The 14,105-nt window shown below is 36.3% G+C and overlaps 1 protein-coding gene across 2 annotated transcripts in view; it reads right to left on the bottom strand.

The window, feature by feature from the left end:
- LOC136848053 (alkylglycerol monooxygenase-like) overlaps nucleotides 1–14,105 on the bottom strand; it is a 36,468-nt gene that overhangs the window by 3,705 nt on the left and 18,658 nt on the right. For both annotated transcript variants that reach the window (XM_067120186.1, XM_067120185.1), the window contains exons 3-5: nucleotides 5,972–6,096; nucleotides 4,747–4,895; nucleotides 4,170–4,439 (exon numbers count right to left, since the gene is read on the bottom strand). In XM_067120186.1, coding sequence (XP_066976287.1) covers nucleotides 4,170–4,439; nucleotides 4,747–4,895; nucleotides 5,972–6,096 — 544 coding nt within the window. The remainder of the gene's footprint in view (nucleotides 1–4,169; nucleotides 4,440–4,746; nucleotides 4,896–5,971; nucleotides 6,097–14,105) is intronic.

Below are 14,105 nucleotides of genomic sequence, written 5' to 3'. Positions count from 1 at the left end.
ACTTATTTTACCCACAATGCATCAGTCGATCTGCCCGAATCGTCCCAGCGGTTGTATGTAAACAGACATCGGCTGGAGTAGGGTTCACGTTGCGTAAGTGCGTGCGTGCATTATATACTGTACACACACGCACATCAGTATATATAGGTGTGTGTATAATTTTTTCCCTGAGCTTTAACGATATGGCCAGTGTCTGATAGTGACAACCATTGAACGAATTAAAAGGGCTGCAAATTTAAGTTTGCTTTTTTTTTTTCTAGTGATATGGAAAGCCAGTGGGTCCATTCATGTCGGAATGGAAGAATTGGCTGTCGATACTTCCAAGGCTGCAGACCAAACAGAAGAGATAAAATTAAGAGGAAGCCGAGCTCTAAAGCACTTTTCCCCAAACAAGACTGCCAGTGCTGCTCCTGCTTTCCCCCTTTTCAAGCTGAACAAAAAGTTAAGTATATCTTAGTTTAACCAGACCACTGAGCCGATGAACAGCTCTCCCAGAGAGGGCTGGCCCGAAGGATTAGACTTATTTTACGTGGCTAAGAACCAATTGGTTACCAAGCAACGGGACCTGCAGCTTATTGTGGAATCCGAACCACATTATGACGAGAAATTAATTTCTATCACCTGGAATAAATTCATCTAATTCTTCATTGGCCGGACGGAGACTCGAACGCTGGGCCAACAGCGTGCTAGCCGAGAGCTCTAACCTTCCCTCCAAAGAACAACTTCCAAGCTGAACAATGATTCAGGTTAGTAGCTTATTAAGTCCGCTATAGGCCTAGTATTTTGTGTCAGCTTTTTGCCAATGTTTATATATTGTCAACTGGAAAAAATATTAATTAACTGGAGTTTGCGCATGGCAGTGGGGATATTAGTGTTCAATAGGTTTTGAGCAAAGCTGATGATGTTTTACAGCCTTTCAGCACAGTGGTAAAATGCAAGGCTGTGGATTCAACAGTTTTATTTTTCTTTTTTTTTAAGCTTTGTACAAAACTGCGTGAACGAAATTTTTGTGACATTTCATTCTATGGATCACAACCACTCAATAAGAGTTCCGTGTTTAGTACCAGTCCCATGGAGATGGCTGTTAAAATATGAAAAAATTTATAAATATCAGTATATTAAGGAGCAATAGCGAGTTGTGGTATTAATTAAATTAAAATAAGATCCAGTCTTCAACCAATTTTTTATGGGTGTTACCACATTTGCGTCGACTGAAACTAATGTAATACGTTTGGCCCATTAAGTATAGTAAGAAATGGGTGCTGGAATTCAACCATTCCTTTCTTAACGTACAGAATATTTTTATGGTTCATTATAAGATAACATCATCAATGCCTTCCACTGAAAAAAGATTGGGACTAAACCCAAGTATGTGACAGTTCTGAGTGTAATTAAAGGAAATTGTTAATTCAGTGTTCGCAACTCAGAGAAAATAACACCTTATCAAGTCATACTCTTTTGTTATAGAATGGATACCAGTGCTGTTGGTTAGAATCATAATCAATAGACCTAGGTCAGGTTCAAGTTTTTGTTTGTCTCATTGTTATTATTTTTTCCTTAAGGGCAAAGAAAAATCTCTGATGGTCAGAATAAAGTGACGCAGTATCTAGAGATGCATTAATTTTGTGGAGACCACCACGCCACCTAATCGTAAGCTTTAGATATAAAGGCGAAAGTGAACCGATTGAACGCAGAACGCTGAGTAGAGCGAGCATGGATGTAATGGGGTGTTCCTGTGGGCTCACAACTCGTGACATCATGGAAGTCACTAGGTCACAGCAGTTATGTTTCACTAAACTGTCCTTAGCCGTTTCAAGATCTGATCCATGTAACAGTAAAATCCGTTAGCAGTAAAATATAATTTAATATAAACATTAGGAATTAAGGAATCACTGATAAAGTACCCGAAATTCTGACATAATAAATAACACTTATTTTTCGGATCCGTTGGATCTTGTACAGTTAGTAAGCATTAAACTCCTTGAGTATATATAATTCTGCATTGAGACCAAATAAAATAATGACGTTTGATTTCCAATTTTTCACTGAATTCTGAATCGACTCTATAGACTCCGTTAATCCGCTGGAAACCTCAAACACTACTGGAAATATAGACAAGGGTACATGAGAAAGATGCCACCGATTTGGTGAGATTCAGTGCTCGCCAATGAACGATGGAAAAAGGTTAGTCGAGCACAATGAATTTTAACAATAAAAATTTAAAAAATTTAACAGAGTTGGAAGTCAGTTTCATACTGTTATGTTTAGTTCTTGACCTGTAGGTGCCGTTGCTAGGTAACCAATTGGTTCTTAGCCACGTAAATAAACCTGATCCTTCGGTCCAGCCCTAAGAGAGCTGTTAATCACCTCAGTGGTCTGGTTAAACTAAGGTATACTTAACTTTTAAATAGTATAGACTGTCATTGATAAACGTAGTAAATTCTTTGAAGTAAGAACGTTGATAATTATATATAAATGTAGCCTATATGTCTCGCTTAGATGTAGGTTTGTAGTGATAAGCTGATGTGAAAAGTTCGAGCCGTATATGGCAAATAGAACACGCTCGAATTCCCCAAATACGCTGCAGTTGCACTGAACGAATGAATTTGGATTAAATAGCGTTGCCAAATATTAAATTCAAATATATGACTAACGTTACTGTTAAATAAACGGAATTTGCATCTACGAACCAGTATGGCTAAAGTTAACTGCATAGTTTAGTCCTTATTCTCAGCCCATAATTTGTTTTCCTTATGTTCTCTCTAAATCCTCAACCATTTGGGCATATAAAATTCTAGTTTTATTTTTTAATTTTTCAAAATTATAGCAAACCCCACCTGTATTGTATGTGGATGATTCCACATTGTCCTTCTGTTATCAGTAGTATAATTTTTCTTGTAAACCTCAAAATACAAGAGGCAATATCCATATAGTGTACTTGAAAAAAATACTTGTCCTGAGAGTCTCATGATGTATTTGTGGTGAGCCCAACCATCTCCCGGGATAATTAGTCAGCCAAGTTATATTCAGTCATTAATATTCCATGAAAAGGATGATTAGCTAATGCAAAGTAATCATATATATATATATATATATATATATATATATATATATATATATATATATATATATATATATATCCTCAAGGAACAAGAGAAACGAAGACCTCCATTCTTACAAGTTTATTGCCGACGTTTCATGACACGTCACATTTTCAAGGCTAAAAAAGAAAATAATCTGCACCACAGATAGAATCACGGTATTAAAAAAAAATTTAAAAATTAAAATATTTAAAATTCACAAAAAAGTGGTAATGCAGCGTTAAAAATAGGCATATAAATGAAAATGAAACAAGGGAGGAAAAAAAAAGGGATCGCAAAAGATACAAGTCAAGGGAACCAAGACACAGACTCACCAAGCGAAATGAAAGAATAATACTAAGAGAATACAGAAAATATGCATAAAGGAAAAGCTAGGCAACATATAACTGAGTTGACGACAATGGAATATATAACGAGGGAACAGTTCTCTTTATAATAATAGATTCTAGGATAGTTAGATCGTGATGATTGAAGACCCGCCCTACTATTGAAAAATCTTCATCTCTGATATTTGTTTTGCACCGTACAGCAGCGTTACTGATGTTAGAGGCCTCCGGATTCGATAACTTGCATCCTGTACGGTAAGCCGTACAGGATGCAAATTATTTTCTTTTTTTTTAGCCTTGAAAATGTGAAATGTCTCATGAAACATCGGCAATAAACTTGTGAGAATGGAGGTCTTAGTTTCCCTTGTTCCTTGAGGATGTGTATATTTTGGCCGTGGCTTCTCCTATATATATGTATATATATACATATATACTGTACATATATATATACATATATATATATATATATATATATATATATATATATATATATATATATATATATATACATATATATATATACTGTACACACACACACATATATATATATATATATATATATATATATATATATATATATATATATATATATATATATATATATATATACAGTATGTATGCGCACAAAAATTATGGATATTTACTCTTTTTACTCTCTGCTAATAGGTCAAGGCCTATGGCTCATTAATGAAGTTAGATTCAACGAAACTAACTTGAAGACGAAAGAAAAGGTAGAATTTACCGTGATGTACCCTATGATGTGAGGGCGTATTGAAGATATATTCGAGAGGGCCTAAATTATCGATGATCTCAGTGTGGACCCAGAACTGGAAGAGCAAATTGAGAGCCGCGTGAACTCCGACAGACGATAGAGGAAACCCTATGAGGGCCAAAGGTTGGTAAAATCCAATGTAGGCCGCACGCTGGAACATGGAAATACGCAGTGCGGTTGAGTAGTTGTAGTCTTCTTGGGAATGGTGTACTTGGTGAGCTGCCCACAAAATGTTCACTTCTGCAATGTAAAGGTAATTTTTAAGCGTCCAAAACTGTGTTATAAAACAACGGTACTATTGTGACCCTACATCATGGTATAGAAAATTTATTTAAGGACTTCTTATCAAGATGTTAGAACATTTTCTCTGGACCAGGGGCTACCAAACTAGCGTAAAACATCATAGGCCTATGCACAAAGGGTTTACATTGTAGGACAATTTATTTTTATCTCGTTAACAAAACTGGAGTTTTGTTGCCAAAAAAAGTGACACTCAAGCATCAGCAGAAATAAACAAGAGGTATGAAGTTCAAGAAAACCTGCTTACCATGATTTGCTCTGTGAATCCAATAGTAACAGAAGTCGACGAAGACAAAAGCACCAAACCAGGTGTAAAGAGAATTCCAAGGCAGTTCAAAGATTCTGTACTGATAGAGCCACTCATAACCAATCAGCATGAATATGCTTGAGAAGTACCTGCAATAATAAACAAATCGGAATAAAGAACAAATAGTCTCCTGCAAAGTTGCCAGTCTGTGTTCGAGTTACGGTAGTTTTCGTTTTGGCGTCTTTTCGTTTTCTTTATTTCTTACTTGGTATCTCATCTAACGCTGAAGTAATTGAGCTGCAATGTATTCCGAATAATTCTCATAGTCATACAAGAGCATCATTTCCCTTGGAAGTTTATTTAAGTTTTTTTGGTGAAATTGATTAACGCCTCCCCGTTAAAAGATATTGTAATTTACAAGAAAAATAAAACATAATTAACAATCATCCTAAATAATTTTAGCCACTTGCGTTTTGCCTCGGACAAGTGTTGCCTTAATTATTATGCCATTTCGCCCATCGTTTCCAAAAGTGCACTTACGACAGCACAATATAAACTTTGTTGACTGCATAAGTTTGCACCGACATTCATACATTATTTTTCTAAATTATTAGCAGCCTGGCAGATCAATTGTTTCCTTATTGGTTTTCTCAGTTTTGCGCCATATTCGTGTTTCATCAGTGGGGAGTTTTTAAACTCTTTAATGGTGAAAGAAGAATTTGTGGCATGTGTGAGAAAACTAACAAACTTATATACTTGTGTATGTGTATGTGTGTTAATATAAATGTTGACATCACGAAGGTACACCGGAAAGGAGCCCCTCATCATTGTATGACAGAAATGAATTTTATATGATTAATGCATAACAGGATGAGTAGACTAGGAGTAATATATAGAGTATTATTACCGTAAGAACAGATAAATTTGATGCATTACTTATTCCAAAGAGGGTATGAAAAAAGCTAATCATTGCATGGATCATGATAGGTAAAAGAAAAAATTTATTTGTGTGTTAAATTAGCGTCCAAAAATTATTAGTTCTGAATTACAACGTTGGTACTCTCCACATTTGACAATGCTAATCGTACTAAAGATTTATTATTATCCAGAACGCTGTAAACCTATCCTCGTTAAAAATAAGAGAGAGAGAGAGAGAGAGAGAGAGAGAGAGAGAGAGAGAGAGAGAGAGAGAGAGAGAGAGAGCCCTTTTAAGTACTGTACTTACACTGTTGACTCGTGGATCAGTCCGACAAGACCTGATGTAATGGTGTCATTCAATCTGTTTTCTTTCCCCATCAACCATCGGATGAACATCTCTGTGAAAACCAGGACTCCGAAGATTGGTATGCTCTGGTGATGGGGGAAAAAAAAGCATAGTATCTTCTAGAGCCAGATGTTAGGTTTCTAAAAGCAAAATTTGTATATCTGTATACACACGTGTGTGTGTGTGTGTGTGTGATTTAAAGGGCCTATAAAAACATTAGGTACACGCCAAAACCATTTAAGAAAACAGTTACGATGGCAACGGCACGCCTTTACCTATCTCATGACTATCATTGTATTGATACCCACTTCATTGGCTTATAAGGAACTGATACCTTTTTATTTATTACAATGTATTGCATGAAAAGTGACACCCCTTGAGTAATTTCGTCTGTAAGGAAAGTATAGTCTTCGAATCTCAGTAGGGCGGAATATAGGCCGATTTAAAAGCCTCACATAATTGCATGCAAGATACTCCTCCTTGAGCCTCGGTTTATTTTATGGAAACATTGTACCAGCTTTAGTTATGACAAATTGTTACGTGTGTGATAGTATGTAAATGGCTCCCTCACACAATTCTTTGAAAGTAATGAGAATGGGATGTTTGGCAATCAGTAAACAATATAACTGGTATTTGTTAACTATCAGTGATTTGTTTACATGAAAATAATGCCTTCCGCTAGTTTCTTTTAATTACATGAAAATGGTACATGGAAATAACCTTCCTTCATCTTTTTACAACTAATTCAGGAAGGCTAAGAATGACATTAACGGAGATTGACCTTGAAACAAGTGTTTTGCTGCCGCAAATGGAGGTCAGTATTTATGTTTTGTAGCCTTTGTTTCTTATTTAATGAGAAATTTGTTACACTTTAAGGCCTCCGACACATAAAATTCTGACAGTAGAAAAAATGAGAAAACGGCGATCAACAATGAAGGTAGAGGTTAGACCGAGTAGAAACGTTTGGACTTTTTTTTTTTTTTTTTTTACTCTACTTCACAAGTTTTGGATTCGCCAAACTCGTTCAGAACAAAATCTCACGGTTAGTTAGAAACGGGGTTTAAATATAACATATGAATTTTGTATAAATGCGGCAGACAAGCAGCCCAAGAGCTAGATAATAAAGCCATTGCCTTGTTTTGAAACTGATCATCTGCATGGTATGCTTTTTTATGCACAATACCAAATCTGAGATTTGTATGTATGTCTGTATATGTGTATATATATATATATATATATATATATATATATATATATATATATATATATATGTGTGTGTGTGTGTGTACGTATATATGTATAATGTCCGTGTATGAATATCGTCACAAATCTAGCTTAGTTTTGAAGGCATTAGAGGCTGCACTTGAAATTCATTCCAGTTTCTATAAGTGAGACCATGGCAATTACTCTACACAGGAAATAACACCACCAACAACCGAGAAAGTACCGCTTAAAACTAAACACACTCTGTAGCTGGAAAATTCAGCATTTTCTACCCAAACTTTGAATAGGCTACCATTAAGGATACTAGCAAATGTGGACAGTTCTTAAGTCTAAATATTTTTAACGGCGGTAAAGTCCTAGTTACTGCCACCTTCTAGATATTTCTCCCTTACAACTACACCTGAAAAACGGAAAACTGGAGGATATGAACCCCCATACCGTAACCGGAAGTCTCCTTTTCTTAAGAAGAAGAATATGCAACAAAATACTTTTCGTATTTTAATCTCTTAACAGCTCATTCACACAATCATGATACATAAGGGTGCTATTTATTCCTCGGCAGAAGTTGTAGCCAAGACTTTTGGAGTAGATGGCATGTGGATTGTTCGTAGTCCCTCCAAATTGCAGTATATTCAAGTCGATCTGTAAGCAGAATGTCGTATACAAGAAGCAGGGACGAGTTTCCTTTAGCTTGAAAGTCGCCGTAAGGGAGGTAGTGCCGTCAGTGCACCCCATGCGGTGCACTTTAGGCATTACTTAAGGTTCTTTGCAGCGTGCCTTCGGACCTTAGCTGCAACCCCTTCCGTTCCTTTTACTGTACCTCCTTTCGTATTCTCTTTCTTCCATCTTACTTTCCACCCTCTCCTAACAATTGTTTCACAGTGCAACTGCGAGGTTTTCCTCCTGTTGTACCTTTCAAACTTTCTTGCTGTCAGTTTCCACTTCAGCGCTGAATGACCTCATAGGTCCCAGTGCTTGGCCTTTAGCCTTAATTCTATATTTAATTCAGTTCAATTTAGCTTGAAAGAAAACGACACTATAATATTCATGCTGATCTTGATTCCTTAGTTAGATAAAAGATTGAGATACTCACGAAATCTAACTTGAGCAGACTTTTACTTACTGTCCACCTACAAAAATTAATTTAGAGCACAGCGATACGTGCAATAGATATGTTATTCATATCATTATCAATGGCGACAAGAAAAACACCCAAAGCATCCTATGATCAACGTAGTTCCAAATTTATACTTTTTGTCTTCCTTCATTTCAAACACGATCTTGCTACTTCCACAAAAACACTTATCCTTAACGCAAAAAATTATAGACTATTTTTAAACGCAAAAATCTGCAAAGATTTTTAATCTCAGATGTTCTGTTTTCTCTTTACGAAACTCCGAGGATCGTGATATTGCGTCAGTCAGCCTTCGTTCCAAGTCAAGAAAGAATTCACGAAAAAAACAAATCTGGATTTTTTTTATATTTTTTTTTTTTTTTGCCCGTGACTCCTTGGAAAATCCAACACGAACAAAAAACTAACGAGTGGCCGAGAGTGATCTAATAGCTTGAATTGCCAGGCAGAAAAACGTCCAGAACCAATCGAGCGCCGCGTGGGTTTTTACTCTCCCAGTGACGAAGAACAAAAAATGTTAAAGGAAGCCGCCAGTATCCCAGAAGAAATTGTTTTCCTACAAGCAAAAAAATGGAGAACAACACGTACTCTCTTAAATCTCTTCTGAACTGAGGTCGGTTAGTGAATATAGTGTATTTGTTATGGCTCCGTCCTAGACCTTGTGTGCTAAGCAGAGGGTTTTTGTTAAGTAATTTTTGCTAAATGGAAATTTAAAAGTCACGTCCTTGCAAAAATTTTAACATATATGATAAGGAACGCCTGACAATTATTTCCATTTTTATGGACTTGTTCTCTTCATTCATTTCAAATATATTTCATCTGACATTCCACTTTAAATCGAAGTATATAATGCAAACACCACCTTGTTCATCAGTTCAGTGCCAAGAGCAGAAGTGAAATCTGTTTATATTTTATTTAAGGAAATAATTATTACAACGCAAGCTTCCTATTTATTTCGTGTATCTGTATTGCTATAAACCTAAAATTCACTGCTAGACCATACTACCCAAAGAAACTAAACGTCATAAACCAAGGCATTACTTAAGATAAAGCGTACAATTTAACATTTACAGTGAGTCGAAAGAGCAGTAGAAACAAGATACTAGGGAACATTTTATAACAATTTTCCGCAAGTTTGAGGCTTCAACATGGATTTGGATAACCGGCAATTTTAATGAGATGCTTCATAGTAGCCGTGCTTTTCATTATTTCGTCCTGCCAAGTCTCATGATTGAAAGTTACTTCTTCTGATATCAACAAGATAAGGATCAACCTCCAAACTATTGCAATGATTCGCGGCCCAGTTCCTTCCTGCAGCGTCAAGTACGCTCTTGAAAATCCGTTTGAATGTTTCTGAGGAATCGTTCTAACCCACAGGAAATGGCAGATCGGATGACAAATTAGAAGACCGGAACGAAAAAGTCGGGCAATACTTAACGCAAGAATTGAAATAAATACGAATAAAATAAAATTAAGTAAATAATACGCAATTGTCATATCGGATCACTTATCCCTAAATAGTGGCCTGAATCCATTCTGATCAATACGGACGGAGAGAAAATGGAAAAATGTGTATTCGGAAAAATATCAGTCGCCATGTGAACACATTGCTGACTGAAAGGTAAAGGTTACTCATTGCACCAGATATTTAAAATGGGTCACCCATGCAAATGTATCCATCAGATACCCCTCATTGTTTACAAGTTTTGAAATAAATACAGTATCCATTTGCGGCAGCATTTCATCACCTCACAAACAAACAACACTGAATTCTTTTTAAAACGTTTTAATGAGGGAGTCGACTGATCATCGGGTTTCACATCAAAAGCCAACAAATTTCCAGACTTCAAACGCAGTGGTCATATTGAGGGAGCGCAGTGTTCAGATCATTATGAACAAACCGATTTAAAAAAAAAGGGGGGAATACTTGAATCATGAATACATACATTATTCAGAAACAGTACGTCAAGGTAGTCAAGAATTTAAACCATGCTAAATTCTCGGCTGGTTTGCCATCCTTACAATATCAGAGGCTCATCTGCTCAGTTTTGCATTTGAAGTATACATACGCAGTCACATAAATTTAGAAACTTTCCGGTCTTAGAGCTGATTCATGAAGACGATAAACGTGAAAAAGTGGGAAATTTGTAATGTTGCCGCATTTCTCTATTTGACAGGCATATCCAAAGTTCCTGGTTATCGAGATGGATTATCAACTCAAGTTTTATTATACGAGATGTGCAATTATTACAGTTCTCTCTACAGAACAGATGGTTTTTTGTCCAGTCATATTTTCCTGCTACCAGGGCTAGTAGGACGTTTTCGTTTCAGTGGCGCCCGTTTGATAAGACTAGACACTATACATGCATAAAGGTGTTATGTTGCATTTTTTTTTTACATGAATCTATTTGGTCACCAGAACTATGGCAATAACCTTATGCTGTTAGGAAACAGGGACAGATAACTTCTCGAACGCGCAAAATATCTAAAATAGTAAAGGATAAGGATTTTTTCATATCCATAATATTCTGTTCCGGACCTTTAAAAGGTCTAGCACGCACGAAAAAATCCCCGTGCCAAAGGTAACTTCTGTGTTAAATTCTCGTGATTTGTAGTCTGCAAATGCACTCTTACACGTATATGTAAGGGAGACTTTCATTTTTTTTCCAGCAAAAATCTAATTTGAGTCCATCTTCAGGCTGGAAATAAGCGTTTCCACACCCTTTATTAGAAATCTACCCAGTCATCACTTAAGTTGTAGAAAGACAGGAAAACTCTCTTAATGATAAAAAAATCACGTAATCCTTAAAGTAAATATAAATTAGAAAAAAATTCTCTACTACAAACCGTATAATACTCCCTTATTTTGTTTGATTGCACTTTAGAAAAAACCAAAGGTTAGTATCATTGTTTGAAACTTCCACAAACCTTGTAATATGTTAATAGCTAATTAATGCCACGCATTGGCTAGCTTTTTCAGGGCGGAAATTTTCGTGAACAATCTTCAGCTCGTTAGGCCTCCTGCGGTGCTCGAACATATGATAACAAACACGTTCGACCACGGTGATATCCTAAGTAGGCATGGACGAGAAATGACAGATACGGACTACACACATTTTTGGCTAATATCAAGTGAAATTACGGGAAGATTTTGAATCTCCTTTTCAAGCAACGGAAAAATGTTCTTCCCTTTTCCTATGTACGAATTATTTAAAATTAAATGACCGCCAATTTAACAGATAAAACTTCTTAACACTATAGATATTTCTTGACAATGCCAGATAGCAGTAGACTGTTTATGGTATACGCTACTTCCAGGTAGATTTTGTCTGATAATAATGGTAAGTAATAATACATTATTATTTTTATTTTTATTCCCCGTAAAGGGTAGTGGCGTCAGTGACCCTCATGCGGTGCACTGTCGGCCCCTAGCTGCGACACCTTTCATTCCTTTTACTGTACCTCCGTTTATATTCTCTTTCTTCCATCTTGCTTTCCACCCTCTGCTAACAGTTCATTCATAGTGCAGCTGCGAGGTTTTCCTCCTTTACACCTTTCAAACCTTTTTACTGCCAATTTCCGTTTCAGCGCTGAATGACCTCATAGGTCTAAGCTCGTGGCCTTTGGCGTAAATTCTGTATTCTGTTATTATTATTATTATTATTATTATTATTATTATTATTATTATTATTATTATTAGACTTAAGCCGCAGACGAAGACTTGCCTGAGAGTTTATCGCTTTGGTGGTTTTTTTTTGGGGTTATGTTTGGAATACTTTGTAATCTTTTTTCGTTTCTTTTAAAATCCGTTTTAATATTTATATCATATATATATATATATATATATATATATATATATATATATATATATATATATACTGTACACACATATATATCTATCTATCTATATATCTATATATATATATATATATATATATATATATATATATATATATATATATATATATATATATAAATAAATAATACGTACACTTTTGCCGCTTTCCAAACGTCATCATGACCTATTGTTTTTCGGAAGGCAGTGAATAGTCACTGATGGTCTGTATGATTTGAAATTGCATGACATGAATATCCACTCTCCACTTAGGTCCGGAATTGAGGCTGTCTTGAACCCGGATGCATTTCGTCTTTTTTGAGGACTGCTTGACTCAGACTCAGGATGGAAAAAGGATAATTAAATCAGCGCGTTAACTACTGACCTATAATGACTATCCGTAAATTACCTCCCATGTTGAGCCTGTGTTAAAGCGCTTCTATCACTATCGGCTATTAAAGTTTTCGTCTCTTCTCTTCTTCCATCTTCCTCACTCTCCGAACGTCTTGGAGCAAAGATACATATCGTTATGGAATGCATTTTCGTCCTGGTCGAAGGGTCTTTTAGTCCACGTGTTTTTGCTCTTCATATCATCATCATTATCATTATCATCTCCAAGACGACGAGGAGGATGAGTCAGATACACGGCTAACTGGCGCAGTAATTTACGTATGGTCATTGTTAAGCAGTGGTTATCCTCTTCCCGGCCCCGCCCACCCCCTCCTGACTGAGTCAAGCAGACTTCGAAACAATACAATGCATCCGGGTTCACGAGAGCCTTAATTCAGGACCTAAGTGGAGGAGCGGACATCCGTAAAGCATATATATTCTTTTCATGCCTTGCAATTCAGTAAAAAGAAAAAAACGTGATGACTAACACCGTTGCTTAAAAAACAAGGAATGAAAAAGTTTGCAAAGTGCAAACTTTAAAACCTTTTAAATATCCAACTCACTAGATACAACATGAAAGATACATAAATTATACATGACACTAAGCTAGAGTCCTTTCAACGCAAATAAAGTATTATCGCGTTACCAGTCAAATTAAGAACAATTCGTTAACATTAAGGTTTTGAAGACTTTTAACTTTAAATAGCCTGTGAATCGACGTCCTTGTGCTCCTAAGTTTCACATTACGCTTATCTTCATTCAGTAGAATGATCACAGGTAGTTTGCATTGTTAGGCTTGGATTAGTCTCTTTTCTCTTTCATCCACGCACATTTTCATTATTTTCAACCACTGATAAAGACATGAACGACTGGAGTTTAAAGATGGAATATATGACACCCCCGCAAGGAGTAACTCTAGAGCACAAGACTTCTAACAGTCATTCCCCTTTAAGGGGGTGTCTCCTGAGTGATGGACCCTTCCGCTTAAGACACTTTTTGACTCGAGTGTTGCACACTATACGCAGGAACTACTAACAGGGACCTGAGAATACCAGTCCATTACGCTACACATTCAGCCACAGGTATGTATGTATGTATGTATGTATATTGATTATATATATACATACAAGTGTGTGTGTATATATGAACGTATATGCATGTATGTGTATCTGAAGGCCATTGATTCCGATGCGCAAACGTCTACGGTATTACTCGCCAAGCTCCATCTTTAGGTCAGAATGGGGGAAAATTTTCGTGTTGAGTTAGTGTCATTATTATCCCTATTATTGTTGTGGTAGTAGTAGAAGTAGTAGTAGTAGAGAGAGAGAGAGAGAGAGAGAGAGAGAGAGAGAGAGATTTCCTGACATTCCGCACCCCTAGATCTAAAATTCCCCTGCACCTGACCTTCCCGAGCTTTTTCTCTCGTCCCTCTTTTGCTCCTCCCATCAGTCCAAATCCCTTTCACTTTCTCTCTTTCTCCCTTCCTTTGCGTAAATTTTGTGTGTGTGTGTGTG

The sequence above is a fragment of the Macrobrachium rosenbergii genome, chromosome 18 (assembly GCF_040412425.1).
Source record: "Macrobrachium rosenbergii isolate ZJJX-2024 chromosome 18, ASM4041242v1, whole genome shotgun sequence".
Taxonomy (NCBI): domain Eukaryota; kingdom Metazoa; phylum Arthropoda; class Malacostraca; order Decapoda; family Palaemonidae; genus Macrobrachium; species Macrobrachium rosenbergii.
Note: the sequence above shows the minus strand (reverse complement) of the source record. Positions and strands in the feature narration are given on the sequence as shown.